This window comes from Zootermopsis nevadensis, unplaced genomic scaffold, assembly GCF_977971745.1.
Source record: "Zootermopsis nevadensis isolate Lab colony 2312 unplaced genomic scaffold, Znev_1.0 Znev_ptg000024l, whole genome shotgun sequence".
NCBI classification, from domain to species: Eukaryota; Metazoa; Arthropoda; class Insecta; order Blattodea; family Termopsidae; genus Zootermopsis; species Zootermopsis nevadensis.
In genome coordinates, this window is record NW_028259156.1 from 17,727,730 (window position 1) to 17,747,267 (window position 19,538).

At 32.7% G+C, this 19,538-nt stretch overlaps 1 protein-coding gene across 5 annotated transcripts in view; it reads right to left on the reverse strand.

Moving 5' to 3' along the window:
* Nucleotides 1–653: 653 nt before the first annotated feature.
* Nucleotides 654–19,538, reverse strand: part of LOC110829565 (uncharacterized) — a 173,054-nt gene continuing 154,169 nt past the window's right edge. For 4 of the 5 annotated variants that reach the window (XM_022063404.2, XM_087355228.1, XM_022063406.2 and 1 more), the window contains 5 exons: nucleotides 16,515–16,650; nucleotides 15,723–15,889; nucleotides 14,720–14,896; nucleotides 5,138–5,320; nucleotides 654–3,556 (listed from right to left, as the gene is read on the reverse strand). In XM_022063404.2, the coding sequence (XP_021919096.1) occupies nucleotides 3,491–3,556; nucleotides 5,138–5,320; nucleotides 14,720–14,896; nucleotides 15,723–15,889; nucleotides 16,515–16,650 (729 nt within the window). In that variant the 3' untranslated portion in view covers nucleotides 654–3,490. The remainder of the gene's footprint in view (nucleotides 3,557–5,137; nucleotides 5,321–14,719; nucleotides 14,897–15,722; nucleotides 15,890–16,514; nucleotides 16,651–19,538) is intronic. The other variant, XM_022063405.2, reaches the window with a different exon arrangement.

Sequence of the window (19,538 nt, forward strand, 5' to 3'; positions counted from 1 at the left end):
CGTCATCAGGGCGATGAATGCCCTGATGACGGAGGCAGTTGGTTAACATCGACCAGTCTACACAGCGCAACAACCCAGATGACAGAAATCTTCATAATCACCGCTGTGAAAACCTCAAATCTTACAAGGATCCTTCAATCTTCAATTTCAATTTATATTTTCAAAAAAATTGCCTATTGTGGAAATAAAGATACAATTCCATTGTCATCAAGTAAAATGCAGAATTTCTGCTAATTTAACTATGTACTTTATAAGACATAACTCCTTAATACAAAAATCCACCACTATAGCTTACAGAAGTCTACATAGTGCTGGAAACTTTGTTACACAGTGTACAAACTACTAGGAAACCAAAGTGCTACATTTACTTAAATCTAAAATCTATCTATTTTTTCAATCATTTTAGTCATAAAATTTAAGTCATCTTTGAATTTCTATAATTATCTACCTTATTCAAGAGAAAATATGGTTGTGTTACAGAAACAGTTTTGTACTAAGTAAAAACCGTACTAACTAAAAGCTACCTGGTGTTATTCTTCATCATAAAAAGATTCTATATCATGATTCAGTTACAAAAGATTTGTGATTAAGAGAAGGTGTTTTAAATTACTTTAAAAGGAATAGAAATGAATATGGAAAGATAGAAACTGTACAATATTTTACACATTTATTCAATTTTAAAATGCAGTTTTACAATACAGCGGATATTAATCTTAACTGTTAGAAAGCACTACTACATAAGATGCATCATAAAATGGAATAAAAAGTGTAGATCTGTGTGTTATTAACATAGATGTGAACATGGTGATAGATATACAAATTACTTATGTATAAAGTGAAAATATCACGGCGACTGAAGTTGATGAAAGACTCTCAGGTTACGAGCCACATCAGGTGGCTGAATGGTAAATAAACCATATCTTCTCCCAGTTTCGAGAGTAATCTCTGCTCTCATCGTCAGGGCTGCTGCATAATAAATCTGGTCCTTTGTAGCGTGCTTGCGATGGGAACTGTTCTTAACCGAAGAGTCTTTCATAATTCAAATTACTTGTTTACTAATGTAATAATTTTAGGTGGTACTTAAAGTTTACATCAAAGCTACATCTAACCCATAAAAATAGTTAGGAAAAATGAGTTATAAATACAGATGTAATTCATGATGTACTTGGACAACAGATTGCATATAACAAAACCTGATTAATTAATCACAAATTTTGTGGAATATGTAATGAAAGAATTTTTACATGCTTAGTGTGGATTAATGTAGTCACAGATTGCATTGTTCTCTTCAACAGAATTATATTTTCATATCAATTTTTTGTGCTTCTATGGTTCTTCACTAATATCATGTCACTTTGAAGAAGAATGTTGCAAATTTTTCTTACAAGGTTAATAACCTAAAGAGGAGAGAAAAGCTTGTGAGACTTGGGCATAGATAGAATAATTAAAAATAGATCTCAGATAAGTAGGATGAGAAAGAATGGACTGGACTTAACTTGCTCAAAATAGGGTCCATGGTGAATTTTTCTGTAACCATGATAACAAATATTTGGGTTTCTTAAAAGGTGAGAATTTCTTGATCAGGTAGAAAAATTAATAATCTTCAGTAATGACAACAGACATAAAGTACATCTGTATTTGTATTTGTTGGTTTTTTTATTAAAATTAAAGCCTTTTTGAAGAGCATTACAGCATAACAGAGTTCACAGTAATAATGGATATGCAATTGTGTTTTAATTGTAATATTCTTCTGTCTATATATAACAACTTCCATGCTAAATATTACATTTATAAAAGACCTACACTCAGCTTAATGGAAGGAAAACTGGTTTTCTTTCTTTAGGATCTGAACTAAATTTTGATACTACATGCTATACACATATACCAGTGGTAAAAAGAAAATCACTGTCATTTCTACATAAAAAAATTTGTAGCTTCTCAATGGTATAAGTCATATTTTAATGTAGGAATATACTAACAGAAAAAATTCAACATGGCAAGCTTTAAATATATTTTACTTTGCATTTATAATGAGTCTTCATGAAGACAGTAAATATTAGAATTTTCTCTTTTTAAAATGTTCACAACTATGATAATTCTAGAAGAATATGAAAGAGAACTGGCTACAGGATGTTATAAATACCCTGTTTTGTCAGCCACACATCAATATGAAGGATCATCACTCATTCTATTGTTTGCAACATGTTCAAACTGCAATAACAACATGAAGGTAATGGATGGACTTTTGAAAGATAATTATAAAAATACTCTCAGAATTTGAAATAATTAATGTTGCTCTATCTTTAGCAACAAGTAATAAAATTCTAGAGATTGCTATAAAATGATAATGAGAGAATGATACAATATGGTATCTTACTTTTGAATATATGTTTATCAAGATAAACCAATTTAATGCCTGCTATGTGCAGTGTATGAAATGTAGACATTATAGTAACAATAATAAATTTTTATGTTTTAATATCTGAATAAATGTTTGTTATATGAGGATGATAATCCAGTGGCAGACATTTTATTCCTGACTTTACCATGAACAAAATAAGTGTCAAAAAAGTTTGAGCAAATGTTCTCATTGAATGGTTTAAAACACCATTTATCTTACACCCATCATTGTAAATCTAACACATGATATTATATCAAAAAATGTTTGCCTAGTATAAGTAAAACAGATCTGTCCCAATTTCTTTGGATCTCTGACCTATTATTGCTTAAGTACATTCAAACATGTTGCTGTGTAAGAAACATTCAAAAAGTTCCTGGGCCATCACTACTAAGTCTCCATCTTCAAGCATCAATGAAATTCATGTATGTATTCTAAATAGAAATATTCATGCTGAGAAGCCAATAATAATATAAACAGTTACATAAATGTCATGGAAGGATTTTATACTATCACATAAGGAACTTTTTGAACTCTTACACAATTTGAGTTATTAATTAATTCATTTACAGCACATTTACATTTATAAACAATTTTTTTCAGAATTAATTCTTCTTTTATTAAAAGTTCCAATTCACAATTCTGTTTATGAAAACAAATTCGGAGATTTCCTAGTTATGAAATTTTTTCAAAGCTACAAAGGACTAGCAGCTTTATCCATATGGGAGCACTGGTAAAATATGGTTTATTTTATAACCTATTCCAGCATTTGCAGTCTAGGATATATAAGCCCTACAATATTGCACACATTCAAGACATTACATATTCTGTTTTATATCTTTGTTAAGACATATTTTCCATACTGAACAGACCTTTAAATTAAAGGAATGCAGTGTGAACAGTTACACTAACTATTAATACAAATATGTAACTTTTACACATTGCATCAATGCGATGAGTTCCAGTTAAATATTTACAATATAGTAATGGCCACATTTTTTTAATTGTGAAAAATTAATCATCAGAATATTTATTTTGTCACAACAAAGGAATGGCTACGTGTGATGTGTGGAATTGCACTTTCAACCAGCATTAGATGATAGCTGTGATGAGCCTGGCTTTAAAGTTGACTATCCTTTCACTGGTCTGAGCCAGGCGCTGAAATACAAAGAACATTTGTCTAATTGTTTAATAGTTTTCTTACCTGGAATGCAGTATAATTTAACTCTGTGTAATCCTGTCTGAAAAGAATGCAGTACAAATATTTTAACTTCGCCAGGAGACACAAAGATTATGACCTTAACATCTTCAAAGTCAAAAGTCATTTATGATTTTAGTAATTATTTGTAGATCTCTGGCAATTATTAATTCATTACATTGCAGTTGTGTTTGGATACTGTCTATTGTCTCAGATATATTTAATGTGCATGATGTTTCTGTTCTTGGTTCTACTCCCGTCTTAAGGTGAGTTGTGATTATACTGACAATTTTTTATTGTTAGTATGTTTCTTGTCAAAGTCAATGAAAAGTTGGGACCCGCAGTGCTCAGGCACTTCAAGAACAGGTCGTCAAAGTATCGAAGTAAGTTTCACCAGTAATAGATGAAAATGAGAATAGAGCCAACTCCCAAAATTCATTGCATACTACACACTGAATACTATCTAACTCAGTATACATTTCACTTGACAGTATGGCTATGACCTTAAAATGATTAAATAGCATATAAATACTCTATATTAAAGAATGTTTAAAATTCTGTTACAGAGTTTTGAAAACAAAACTCTTTAATCATTTGAAAGTTTTTGTGTCCTTTATACTATATTGCCCTGCTCAGGAGGATGAGATTCAGCTGTTTTACCATAAACATCCTTAAGAGTAATAACCAATTTGAAATTTCACATAAATTCATTATTGACACTTAATCTCCTTTTGGGTGCTGGCACCACAGAAGTTTACTTGTTGCTGATGTTTCAATGGACTGTACTGCCTGTATCATCAGGGCTGAAATGAGGAGGGTTGGGAAACAGCTGGTTTATATCAGAATAAGGTCACAGGAATTGGCCAGTCAGAACCAGGATGACAATTAGAGAGTGGAGCTGCATCTGGGCCAATGGGAAAGAGCCCTTTCTATGGGTTAAGGAAGGCTGAGACAGGAGATGTCACCCTCTGTGGACTAACAGTTAGGATGCTTTTCACTGGACCCAAGGTTTGCAGGTTCAAACCTGGCCGAGGTTGATAGATTTTTAAGGGTGATAAAAATCAGTAGCACAACTTGCTTTGGAGAAGAAGTAAAGCCGGCAGTCCCATGTCGATTTACGTCATGTAAAAGAACCTTACTATCAGGAACGAGATGTTTTGTAAGAAAAATTCAGCAGCCATTTCTCACCCAAGTCTCTCCTGATTCACTACTAGATGGCTTGAGTAGAAATTTTGCAGAGGCAGTGGGCTTGTCACTCACTACTCATAAATGCACACTTCAAAAACAAAGAAACCTTCCACATGGGAGAAGGCCAAGGCTCAGCTTCAAGCTGTTGCGTCATAGAGCCAGTCAGTCAGAGAGAAGAGAGAAAAACAGTACATACTAGCCCTTTTAGGGAACCAACAGGAAGGTATGGACAATTGGTATGGTATGTGTTGAGACTCACGTGGTTGGGGATTTGTAAAGATGAGAAGGAAGGACAGACAAGTTATGTAGTTTAAGCAGCTGTCAGATGTAAAGGTTGAGTTCTCAGCACTCACCAAGATTAGGTCCTGCACCAAATTAGCAATGCCTCTGTTGGCAATAATGAACAACCTGGTGATAGGACCTGGGATTCCTGCCTGGTAACCATCATCCTTCTCTACTTGTCCTCCTCCACCTGCTGACACTTCAGCTGGCTTGCCATCATTACTTGAGTCAGTGTTGCCGCTTCCAGCTACCAACTGCATCACAACAAGGAAATGTATAAAATGTACATAAACCCAGAGTTTTTTATACAGTGAGATTTTTTCCAAGCACCCCAGAACAGCTACCATAAATATTTATGCCTGAAAACTTTTTATGGAGGTGCCTAGAATGCGTGCTGTAGTTAGGGCAACTTTAATTTAATGCATTTAGGCTGAAAGTTTGCTGGTTCAGACAGCAGTCTGAATCTCTATGGTCCATGTGATGGGGTACCTTAAAGGTTCAAGAATTAACAAGGATGCTAAAAAATAATCTCACTGTACCTACTTGAGACACACAACATAGTTCTGGTTATGGATGTATCTCACACTCATTACAGAATTCCGTCATTAATAAATCTAGTTATGAACTGTAGCTTCAGTTTTATCCTCCTTGGTAGGGATAATCTTATTTGCATAAAGTGCATAAAACGTGTGCATGATGGGTAAGTTGTGTGTCTAACTGTCAGCACATTTGGAATGGAGATTTAGATTGAATTTAGTATTAGGAGGATATACACCAAATGCCTTCAGATGAATATGGTTTTGGACAAACCTGAAGCTTAATTCACACAAAGCTAAAAACAAACTTTATAATTTTTCTCAAAAATGGTTGATTATGTGAGAAATTGGTAGGTGATATGAAATATAGAGCTCATTAACATCTACATCTCTTATTTAAAAGATTTTTTTAGACAATATATATTTAATGAAATGCAATGAAAAATGTATCCATCCCTCACTACTACACAGTAATTTCTAAATCTTACATAACTTGCACACATCTTTCTTGTGTTTTGTGAAGAAAGTACCTAAACTTTGATATGTATAATATGCTAAAAATTAAGTTTCTATTCTGAAGTACTGAAGAGAGAAATCAGGTATCCTCAAGTATCTAATATTCATCAAGTTACAGTATTTCCTTTTCTCAGCCAGACTCAATTATGACATACAGACACTCTTTAGCTTACCAGGTCTCCATAAATGTCATTTAGTTAAAATAAATTAGCAAAGACAAGATGCTTACAAAATATAACTTGCAGAAATAACAATAAATTTGTTTCCTGAATGTTTTGGTGATCACAACATAAATGTTTGTTGTATTAAATTTTGCATTAAAGCCTGGAAGAGAAAGAGTTTCATGGATCATGGATACAGAATCCTTCAAAATAATACAAGTAATTTTATTTGCTTGTAAATACAATTTATTTCCTAATTTTTTGAATGTGTCATGTGTAATAAATCAGGTACCTTATCTTGATATGCCCTTTTAGCTGCTAATGTTTTAAACAATTTGTTTTTAGTTACACCTTCTCTCCCCTCAAATGCCTGAATGGCATGTAGTGGGACAGCTTTACTTTATTAAAATATGTTATAAAAACATCTCTGCAAAATAAGGAATGAACTGGTCATTGAGACTCTACTATTTCATATCTCACTCAGGCATGTTAAGGAAATATTCTCATGCATGTACTACAGTGAATTAAATATACTATTTCTACAGTTACAAATGACTGTTCTTTTGTGCATACTGTTGCACTTTCAGTGTTTATTTTCACTGTAATAAACAAGGTTAAAAACTTCCAAAATTAAGTATGCTGGGCCAGTACTTCTACTAATTCTATCTACAAACTCCAAATTTTCATTATGATAGCTAGCACCATGCAGTTTGGTAGATACTGACTGGTGTTATAGACAAGTCAGAGCCATGGCTGAACCAAGGGTAGAAGGGAGAACCTGAGTGAGGAGAACCAATGGGAGGAAAGGGAGACCTCAGTAAGACTGTATGGAAGAATTAAAGACAATCTCATCTGGAACAGTCAATATCTACCAGACTCTATAGTGTTGCATTCCTGAATACAGCTATCATCATACATGTTGCTGCTAAAACCTCAGATCTCCAATTTATATGTTATTAATTTGGAAGTTAGTATTTTCCTTGGTACAGTTATATGAAAGACTATAAATGAAACATTTGAACGCTGAATACAATAGTAGTCAAACCAGTGGATGGTTATCAGACTTTACTAAGATTCATAGCTGTAACTCAGTTCCTTTTTAAAATTTAATTCCATGCAAGAACTATTACACTACAGACAAATGTTATCAGACACAAGTTGTGTCATCCATCCTGCATCTTTAAATACAGAAATTATTACATCTACATTGCCTTTGTGTACTTCTCATTGCTCTTACAATTTACACTTCATTACATAAAACACTACTTGTCAATTGATACAGGATATAAAGTGCCTTGGTTATTTTCCGTGCTAGTTTTGTTTCAGTTCAGCAATCAGATGAGATTATTACAACAATCAATGTAATTAGTATAGTGCATGGAACACTCAGTGAGCATCGCCTCCATTCTTTCTGTATGAATTGGATTGTTTGTAACTCTATCAACAGGTATTGATATCAGCTTATTTAAGACTGACATGGTTTATCACCTGAAAATACTTCACTTTAAATAAATGTTTCCTTACCTGTTTACTGAACAGCTCTGTCTCAGTATAACCTGGGTTATTGTTCTTAATAATTTATAGTTTAATAAGTGTAAAAAATGTATTTCACTATTTTGTCACTACATGGTGGTAATATAACAACAAAGTTCTTCTATGAACCGGTTACGCATGCAACTGCTAATCAGATGTTATAAGAAATGTGTTTAAAAGCAGTTTAAAAATAATGTAAACTATAGGAAATAGTAATTTTTAGATGATGACTGTCTTTTGCGATATTGTTCTGTGCAGTCTCATAGATGTTTATTGACATTTCAGAGATGCTTGCTGCCTCTATCATTACGGTTATGTGTTACATACTAGTGCAATAGTATGTTTTAGGAAATTCAAACCCTTTTCCTAACCATCTGTATCAATTGACAATGTAATACAAAGATATATTTTTTTTTCTGCCACCCATATGTAATAGCTTTGAAGCAGTTCAAATCATCATACAATGCTTATAAAATGGAGATAAAGATATAAAAATTTATTATAATAAACCATTACCAATGACTTCCAAAGCAAACACATACCTTTCTTTCTGCATACTCAGGCATATTCTAGAGATTAGATACAAAACAAGCAAAACATTTATGACAAGTTTTCTTTAGGCCTTGTGTATTTGTTGAGCTAGAACATGAGATGTAAAAAGAAATTTTAAACATAGTTATACATTTCTGGACAGTGACAATTTATTGTCATTATAGTTTTCAGTATTACCAATGAAAGCCTTGTCTTTGTATCCATATATCTGCTCTGACTGCTGCTGCTGAAGCCTCTGCTTAGGCCTACACTGGGTTTGTTTATTGTTTAAATAATCTCAGTCTTAGGAGTGAAAATTTTCATGACATTAAACTTTTGAGTGGTAAGATATGAGAACTAAATCATATTCCATGTAATCTTGTAATGCTAATAGTAATAACTTCCACATCAGTAACTAGATTTTCTAATTGCACAAATACCTATTTTGCTTAAAGGGACCTCACATACACCTAGGAGTTACAGAATCTGTGTAAGTGTTAACATTTAAATTTATAGGACAGGATTCTTCTACTAAAAACATTGCATAAGATTTGTTGGGGGGGGGGAGGTGGGAGATAAAGACAGACCTAACCACAAACTCACTGTAGACCTCTCTGAAAAACCACAGTGATGGAATACAGTGTTATATTACTATGCTTTCAATATAAGATTTTATATATGCAAAGAAACAGTAGTTCCATTAAAAATGTCAGTAAAATGCAATAATAAAACTTCTAAATATAAAGAATAATCACTTCATAGTCCAGTTAAAACCTACACATTCTTGAATTTCCTGAAGAAATGAGTAATTTATCACAAAATAAGCAGCTTTATAGTGCAAAATGGCAGTACATTGTAAATGTTTTAATATTCTACTAAATTATATCTTAATAAAAATATTTGATATAGACTTTTATCGCACATATACATTTATATCTTTCTAAGATTTATAAAAAGAATAACTGTTGCCTTGCTTAATATTTAAAATGATAAATCTGTAATGAAGCTGTTTGTTTTATAATTCAGACATATCTACAAACAGAATAAATATTTATTTGTTAGATAATGTTCTACTAGCATTAAATAAAAAAAATTATATTATTTCAAGGTGACAACAAGCAAGACTCATCAGTATTTAAAGTTATTGAAAGTTAAACAACTACCATATCTAATTTAAGTGTTTAATTGAAATTTTTTTACACCACAGAGATTTGCATTCAAAATTCCTGGAGTTAATACTTGTATGTGAATATGACATTCTAACATTAATGTATTATAGTAGAACATATTTTATTATTTATGAGGGAAAAATTTATGAAATGTACATAGTTAAGTCACCATAAATCATTTCAGTCTCATACGTAAGTTGGTTTCCTGAATCAGAAAATCTGAATGGCAACAGTATGTTCAATATGAATCAGCTCAGAGCAATGAGTTTGATTGCAATGTGTACTTTTATACCACATATACATTACTAAGATTGATCATGGTGTCAATCAGTTGTCCTAACTGAGATAATTTATTGTGTATCTACATTATAAGATGAGCAAATATAGCTAAGGCGATTGGCTATGGGTTGAATAACCAGAGTTCAGTTTCTGGTAAGTGCAGGGCCTTTCTCTTCACCACTTCATATGGAACAGCTCTTGAGCCTACTAAGCTTCCTAACCAGTGAAAGAGTAACAACGGCTATTTCCTTGGGGAGGAAAGACCATGCACTCCAAACTTCAGCACTAATAGAAAGTTAGTGGTAATCTTCATACTCCACTTGCTTTAACCCTGGAGAGAAAGCTGGCTGTACTCATTAGAGAGAAGATCTGACGAGCCTCAGGGCCAGTTTGAATACAGAGAAAAAATTCCTGCTTTTCTTGAAAACTGAACCCCAAATATTCAGCTTCTAGCCAATCACTTTACTGACTAAGATCATCTAGCTAATGAATGAGCAATGTACTGGTATATTTTTGGGTTATCATTAAGAGGACAAGAAACTATATAAAAATTAATGTTGCTCTTAAATAATTTTAAAAGTAATTATCTGAAAGCTTCTGTACATATCATCTCACAAATTAATTGCAGTATTTAGAGTGGTTTAGTTTCTGTTAGCTTTCTTTAATGCTTATACAACATACAAGCATTTTGACTTACTTTTGCTTGCTAAAATCAAATTTAGAAAGAGTATACAGTCATATGTTACAGTTCAGAGTATATAAGCGTGGAGTACCTCAGTCCGTACATCTCATTTTAAACTACTGTAGTGTTCAAAACATACCAAACAGATAAAAGAACCACTTCAACAAGTAATAAATATGTTACAGCTGCTTTAGAAGTAATTTAAAGTATGTGGTAAAATATGCTTTAAAGGTCCACAGACATACAAGTTAAGATTTGTAATGAACATGTTATTCATACATATAACTCTAGTCAAAATGAGAATACAAGTTTTTTCAAACATACTTTCTAACAATTTGAGCATGACTGCAATCCTCAGAACTCGAATTTTAAGACAAACTGGAACTTGAGAACAAGATGACCAATTTGCATTTATAAAAAAGAAAAGTGTCACAAGTAGAGAATACTTATCAGTCATATCACATGGCAGAAATATTTCAACATATCAACAGTATCTTATATATTTGTGTCTTCTCTTGGCCTATGTCACAGAAGTGTATGTCTGAAAGATGTCGGGGAAAATCTTATTGAGAGTCATAGATTTAGAGATTTGTTAGATTTAGGAACAGATAAATCAAAGCAGCTGTATTTTATCAAGGAAATGCAATGCAATACAATCAAATTTATTCAGAAACTGTAATATAATGTATTTTGTGAAATGCTGACTATCGAATTCCAATGCATTGCTTTCAAAATAAAAACAGCTTTTGAATAAATGAAAAATTAAGTTCAAGAAAGAAATGAAAGCAGACAGTTAACAGTTTATAGTGCATTGTATTGAAGGCATGAGAAATATTTTATTTTATTAAAACTATAGAGCATGCAGACACTTAAATTTTCAGTAAATAGTGATACAGGCAACTGATTACCTATACAGTATTAATGTTCTGGGATTATATAATGATCAGTTATGTATTTATGGGATTTTTATGAATTAAGCATTATAATAGAAATTAGTATGTCAAATTACAGACCATCATGCAATTTCTACCATTACATCATGCATAAAAATTCAAATTCCTTCTTCCATCAGCCTTTCTCAGGCTGTCAAGCTCCTATGTTACTGTTTCCAATGCAAAGTTAAATTAATAAGTATTCCAACAAAGCAACAGAAACAGATAAGTATTTCTGCATTTAATGTTTCTAAATGTTATGGGATTTATTATTACAGTCAATGAGGTTTCCTGAAGTATATTTACATCTACAGAGAGGATTTTGGTTGATATAACCTGAAATCACTCTGTAATCAGAAACTTAACCAGGATGGAAGTGTAATCTGGGCAATTGTACACCTAGATGATGGGATAACTGCTACTGGCAGCCATTACAGAAGTCTATAAAATTTTGACTATGGTAATTTAGGGACTAGAAATATGAAGTAATTAACAAGTTAAACAGGGTTTTCAAATTTCTTACATCTGTGAGGAAGTGTTTTAGTCTCTCTAATGCATATCCTGTAAACTATTATATATAAAACTACATCTCTCTCTTATCTGGCTGTAAATCACATTCAGATGATAATGGACAGAAAGGGCTAACAAGAAATTATTATACTGTAAAAAACAGGCAAACTAACTCCATGGAGCAAAGTCCTTCTTGAGAAGCTACTATTACACTCATCTAGTTAATAAGTTATCCACATTTCATGAATCCTGAAGGTTTATTACTGTGTCCAAAAGAGCCCACTCTACCCTGAGCCAGATGAATCCAGTCCATACACCCAAACCTGATTTTACTATGATCAATTTTAATTATTATCCTCCCATCTATGTCAAAGTCTTCAGAGTGGTCTCCTTCTTCAGGCTGTCCAACTAAAATTTTGTACATATGCCTTGAGGTCTCCTGGAGCGGATATTCAAAGGAAGAACAAATTCACAACTAAAAACATTAATGCTAGTAACAGCTGTCATACAACTAAATAAGTGCCATCAAAATAGAAATCAAACCTGCTGCAGAAGGATATATGAGCTGATAAAGTGTTTATCTCCAAATGAATTATTTGCTTCTTCAGATGAAGTGTCAAGCATTTGAAGTTAGACTTAATAAGAAAATGATAATGTTAAGGGTAATAATGGATCATGAATTGGTGTTGATGATCTATATCTTACCCAGAAGAACTTGGGATAACCATAAAATAGTACAGAAGATAAATTATCATTACAGACAAGTTCAAAATAGAAGTAGAAACCATTGTTTTGTTATTTGCTGAAATTAAAGATGAAGAAAGAAGCAAATATGAAAACAGATAAAATTAAAAGCTCTGTATGGAGACAGATGGGAAGATGTGGAACATTTTCTGCTTTCACATAATGTCTTTATGTGCACCATGAATATTCTTTTTTAGGCACTATAGAGATTTCCACTTTATTGGAATTCTGCTTGTTTTCATTTTAATGAGATAATGTTTGAGTTATTTAGTATGTTTATAGCGTGTTAAATTCGGCTCAGAGAATGTGTATAGAAAATTAATTGCTTCTTATAAGTTAGACAGACTGAATATTCAATATATTCTGAATACAAACCAAACAATATGTAATTAGCTATTCTAAGATCTCATGCATTTACTATAATTTTGATTTATTTATACCAATTTCAATTGGGAGTTTTGTAATAAATACCTTTAATCCTTTATGCCATAAATTAAGGAACTACTGTTTTCATTTTCAAAGCTGGAAATAGGTCAAAATAAATCTCATTGTTATATAACAGTATATAAATATTATCAGGCTACACAGAAGCAGTGCATGTTATGAGTGGTGAATCTAAGTACTATTAAAATATAAAGGTAGATAATGAGTAAAATAGGAATATCTGTATGACTGTCCTTATCTGACTTCATATTCTTGCTAAAGAGAAATGCTTAATGTTTATTTGTTTTATTGTTAAATAAAATACATTTTCATTGGTTAGGTACTGAACTTGCTAGTACATCCTATACATCCAAATTGTGTGTTTGTATATTAAAATACTTTCATTAATAATTTGCATGAATGACACTTATTTTCCTTCTTATTTGTTCCATTTGTTATTTGCCATATATATCTTGATCAAAATGTACACTTTTATAGAATTTTCATTGTACAATCTTAGATACGTATATATGATGATGCATTAAGAGACAGCCAGTCTGAGAGAGATGATTAATCTAGTAGCTACATGTACAAGTGGAAACACAGGATATGCAAGTTAAGGTTAATTTAAGAAAATAGCTATGGAGCAGAAGTCAGATCATGCACCTTCCCTCAAGCAAGCATGTTACAATTCTGGAAGAAATGGGTATGCAACAATCTATATTTGGGATTATGTTCAGAATAATAGAATAATAATTCACAGCCAGCTTGTCTGTCTCATATAAAAAGATCTGTACTCATTATTTCTAACCATATGTCTGTCTTCTGGGATGTTGCACTGTGTAGTCTGGTAGACCAATGTCTTAGAGGTGTTTACTATGTCCATCATCAAGGCAATGAGTAAATCATGCATGGAGAAATTGGGTTAGGTATAGGAGCAGTTTTAACAAGCCAGAAGCTTAGTCAGGCCAATTAATGAGGGGGAGAACAGGAAGAGGAGGAGGATTGGAGTTAAGACAGAGCAATGGAGCTAGTGGGAGAAGGGAAAGAAAGGGGACCAGCCTGGCCAAAGTGGGGAGAGAGCTAAAAATATGGAAGAAGACAGAAATACAATATGTGGAATGAGGATACAAAATAAATAAACCTTCTACAACAATTGACTGTCCCTGGAATAAATTAATTTGGAGGTCTGTGAGATATGTAAAATATCTACAAACAAATTTGGAAGAAAAAAAATCACAAATTTGATTATAGCTTTCCATGCCTTTTAATTAATTTTCAAAAGCATTTGCTTGGAGTCTTAAGAATTTAATTTACATGATAAGTGACTGAAGTGGAAATCAAAAGTGTGGAAGAAGGTATCTTTTCCCTTTGCTTTAATACTGGCTGAAGATTATTTGTTAATTTGAGTCAGTATATATGAAAGTAAGGTGGAAGACCCCTGAATGTGGAAATAAATGCACATTGCTAAGCCTTGTGTACAGGTTCAGAAGATACTTTACCAGTTAAATTGCTGAAGGTAATAAAAGGCAGTACAGAGTTAATTTCACTGCTCCCAGGATGCATGCACAGAAGCAGAGTAAAGTTACAAGTTATAGACTAGCAGTTGGGCTGAGGCCTGTGAGTGTGGTTATTACCGCACGGGTTGTCCCATTGCCTTTGTTGGTAGTCATTGTAGTAGTCTGATTGGTTGATGTCCTGGTTGTCGATTTTCTTGTAGATACACCTAGGCCAAGCCCTAGATCCAGGCTTTCTGTGCCCGCCACAACTCGGTATACTGTGCCTGCTGTACGAGCCACCCTGTTTGCTGTTTGCTAAGCGAGTCACAATCATCAGAATAATCAGTGTCTGCAGTGTCCTTCATTGCTACACCCAAATGGGAAGTCGAAATAAATATGCAGATCGTCATATCCAAGTGAGGAACTCATAACTTAAAATGCTAGATATAACCAGTATTTAGTACAAGATTAATTATTTCATCAATATTAAACCATCTACTGATGAATAATGCAATTCTCATAGAAGCATAATCAAACTTTGGAGGAAGAATTTACACACATAAATGTAGGAAAAAATATGTTTCAAAAGTCTATAGCTGGCTGTTCAAAAGATCTGTGATCTTTTCTTGTGGACAAGGAGAGTAACAGTAATATATATGGCATTACCTTTGTACCTTCATGTATGTTCTTATGACACAGGATATCTATGTAATTCTGTGCTGTGTTCATTACCCACAACAAATAGCATACTATCTGACTCTGTGTACATGAAATATTTGTGCAAGTTTAATTCAGAGAAGTTCACATACATTTTCAAGTGTACTGTATTATTTAATAAATTAACTGTTTTACCTTTCTTCCAGTGATGTTTCAGTCATCAGAGTAGCAAAAGATCACTTGAACAGTCAGACTTTCCACAGCTGTCAAACTATATCAAAGGGATAAATGTAAAAACTGTTTCCAGACTCCAATTTATGTAGTGAAGATCTTGCAGAACTTTTTACAGATCCATTGGTTAGACTTGTTAAGTGATATTTATAAAAATATCAGTGTTAAGACATGCTGAGAAATCACTGTGAAGACCAATAAATTATAAGGCCACACCTAAGTGTAAGTTAGTTTTTCTTAATCAGATACTCACCCTAATAATGTCAAAAAGGAAGTTTCCTGAGCCACCACCAGAACCACTGTCACTACTGCTACTGCTGCTGCTGCTTGAGTCAGCACCAAAGCCAAAATTCAGAAACCTCTTGTTGCGTTGATCTTCCTCTGTTCCTTCATCTGCTACATCTGCAGGATTGCCATTTCCTAGGACAGGAGTAAACACTTGATCATTTAACAATGCTTTTGTAACTGCATTGGTTATTCAATATCTAACAGTAGCATAATGCTGAATTCTGAACCTTAAAATATTATTCCATTGTCTGCCTGAAGGTACTAAGGAAAACAAGGATGATGGAAAAAGTCCAGATAGTGAATAATTTTAAGTGTAATCCACCATTGTCAGAACCCTTCTCTAATTATTTTGTAAAATTTCCTACTCTAGAGATTTGCTTTGTAATTCAATCTTCGATTTTTTCATTTGATGAAACATTGTCATTCAAACAGGAACAAGTTTTTAGCATTCTTTAAAAAGTAATTATTACACTTAATATCTTGCACATCTGTTTTAATATGACTACACTTTCATACTAATTGCTTTATAAATGTCAGTTTTCTAAATCTGTACACAAAGCAGAGTATGCATCTTTATTTTAGATTGCGGTCTTATGTGTTGTTATGCTATTCAGAATCATTTTTGAATACCAGCATTTTGAAGAAACAGGCTGCCTCCAAAGTGCTGGTCTATAACGAGGGGACTTCAAGGAGTAACAACCCAGAGGATCACAATCTAAAGTTATAGAATAATAAACACCTTAAATACTATAATTACCTCCACTTGCTGCGTCCTCTTGGTCATTGTAGACCTGCTCTGCTGGTTGCATTGGATCTGCATATTGCACTCGGACTTCATTCAGCTGTGACTCAGCTCCTGTGACCTGGTTTTCTGTCTCAGGATTCACTTCTGACTATTTGACGCAGAACATGCAAAAATTCATATTAGTCACTGAACACATATGAACAAACAGAAAAATATTATTTGAAAATATTACAAATTTTTTTAAAAAAAATGCAAACAAATGAGATATGAAGTTTTCATGGGAGTTAGTATTCAGATTGGTGTCTTCTGGATGTAGACTTGTAGCTGTTTGTCACTGTTTCAGGTAAACATACTGCCTGATGATAAAGTCAGTATATTACTCTAAAACAACTGTAACCATATACAAGACTATGTGGTATCAATCCAGAAGACCACAGTTTGGAAATATATTAAGGCAACTGTTTCAATATTGTTGGAATACTCACCATGTATATTAAATTACTTAATATATGGAAATATAAACCAGACATATTTTAATATACTACTTCATAAACTTAAATACAAATACAAAATGTTGTGACGTAATGGATGGCAGGTTCAGATCTTTGTTCAGTGATCAGCTGCCCCAACAGAAATTTTGTATGTTTCTTCAGGTCCTTCAGCCAAATGTCTGAGTAGTTTCTTAAAACTGGTCATAAATGTCTCACCCCATGTTTTTTCCAATTATTCATTAGTGTCCTTTTATAGGCAATTATAAAAACCAAGATGCAAACATGATCACCAGTTTATCACTGGATTACAGGACATACATGATACATATTTATCTGTAAATCATCATAAGTAATGCTTGACAAATAACAAAACTCAGCATTAACATGATACATTATATAAACATGTTTTACAACTGGTAGCAACTCATTTTTCATAATAATTATCAATACAGTTATGATTAACATGTTTCTTTTAATTTTGCCATATGTGTCATCATGAAACTACAATTTACGATTTCTTTTATAGTAGCAAGAAAAGGTAACTTGTGTACATCTACAGTGGCAGATCCAGACATTTAACACACTCAGGATAGCAATGAATAACAAATTAAAAAAAAACATGGGATGAGGAATTTCTGACCAGTCTTAAAGTACTATCCCAAGATTTACCCGAAGAACCCAAAGAAATATATACAATATTTGTCAGAGCAGGTAGCCTCAGGATAAATATTTGAATCTAGGAACGCATGAATTCAAATTATTATTCTTGTTTGGGGACACCAGCCACTTCTGCTCTGAAAACCTGGTATTTAACAGAATTGGTAAGAGACTGCTTTATGTATATTAATTTTTCCTTGAGGTTTTAATTTATATTTTAATGTGTGTATGGGTGTGTAACAATTTTGTCATTCAAGGATCCAGAATCATTAGTTACAGTTATATTTTTGAATAAGTAGTGTCCAAAAGAACAGAAGGATATATTTGCCTCTGTATCCATTTAGTGAAGTCCTCAAGTTTATGGCATTATCATATTTCTTTATTTGCTTTTACTTGGAAGTGGTCATCTGTCTCACCTTGTCTGAAAATCTATTATGATTTCTTTCATACTATACACCCTCTTAAGTTATCGAGATTTTTGTTTACCAGTTAAGTGTTGATGCAACAATTAAAAAAATAATTAGCAACTGGTGTTTCAATGACTAACATTATTTTATAACTATTTAAATAAAAGTTAATTGGAACAATACAAGGCAAGTACAAAGTTTACCTGGTTTACAAAAATCTTGATGACTTGTACTTAACTGAAGATAATAAATATTCACATGTTACTTTATGAAACTATTGCCTTATACTTAATTTTAAAATAAGGAGTCAACATTGAAGACAATATTGTCATATAAACACAAATACAGCATGTGAATAATATTAATAATAATTTTGTTTGAAATTTTTTGACATGGTGAATATTTAGGAATGTCACAAGAAGAAATTATGCAGCCATTAAATTATTAAAATATTTACACAGAAACAATTTTGTTTGTTGCATTAAATGTTACTGTAATTATTTGAATGATGTTTATTATGTGTTATGAACAAAACTTGCAAGAACTGAAAAGTAAAATTCTTAGGTTGGTTTGTTTATATTGTCAGTAGTTCAAGTTGTGACTTCCAGGCAATATTATTTATAATGGGTTGCCTAATTAAGGACTTGGGTTCATCGCTGAAATCATACTATTCTCTCTGCTGAAAAATTAAAGTTATCTTTTTAATATGTGTGTATATTATAAACCCATATATTGGCTGTACTTCTTTGTACCTGATTTCTGCATAACATTACTTCACTAGTTTTTCCCCTTCTTTTAAAAATGTTACTGACATTTATAATGCATAGTTAGGAATTTCATAATTTGTACTGTTCACCAAATATTGTTAGGATGATAAAGTCAAGGAGGATTAGATGGGTGGGGCATGCAGTGCATATGGGGGGGGGGGGGGGGGAGAAAGAAATGCACTTTTTTTGGAATTCCAGAAAGGAAGAGACCATTTGGCATTTGAAAGAACTAGGCATAGATGGGAGGATAATATTTAAATGGATCTTAGAGAAATACAGTTTGCAGGCGTGGGTTAGACTTATCTGCCTCAAGAAAGGGATCAGTGGTGGGATGTTGGGAACATGTAATGAACCTTCATGTTCAATGAGAAACAAGGGAATTATAAGAGTAGATGAGTGTACTATTAGCTCCTGAAGAAGACTTTGCTCCATGGAGTTAGTTTAGCATTCCAGGGTAAATGCAAAAGTAATTCATTCAACTGAAATACTTTATCAAATTCTATTTGCTATAACTATAGTAATTATCCAAATCATATCTAAATCTGTTAAAGCATAGTAATGTAAAGTTCATGCTTAATTCTCAAAAATGGTTGCCCATATAACAATGCAGATAATATTACAAAATCAAAAAGATTAGTCAAGACAAACAGAACACAAGGCACCCACAACTACTTTTCTCAGTCTTTAGAAACAGCATATTCAGGTCTTTAAGAA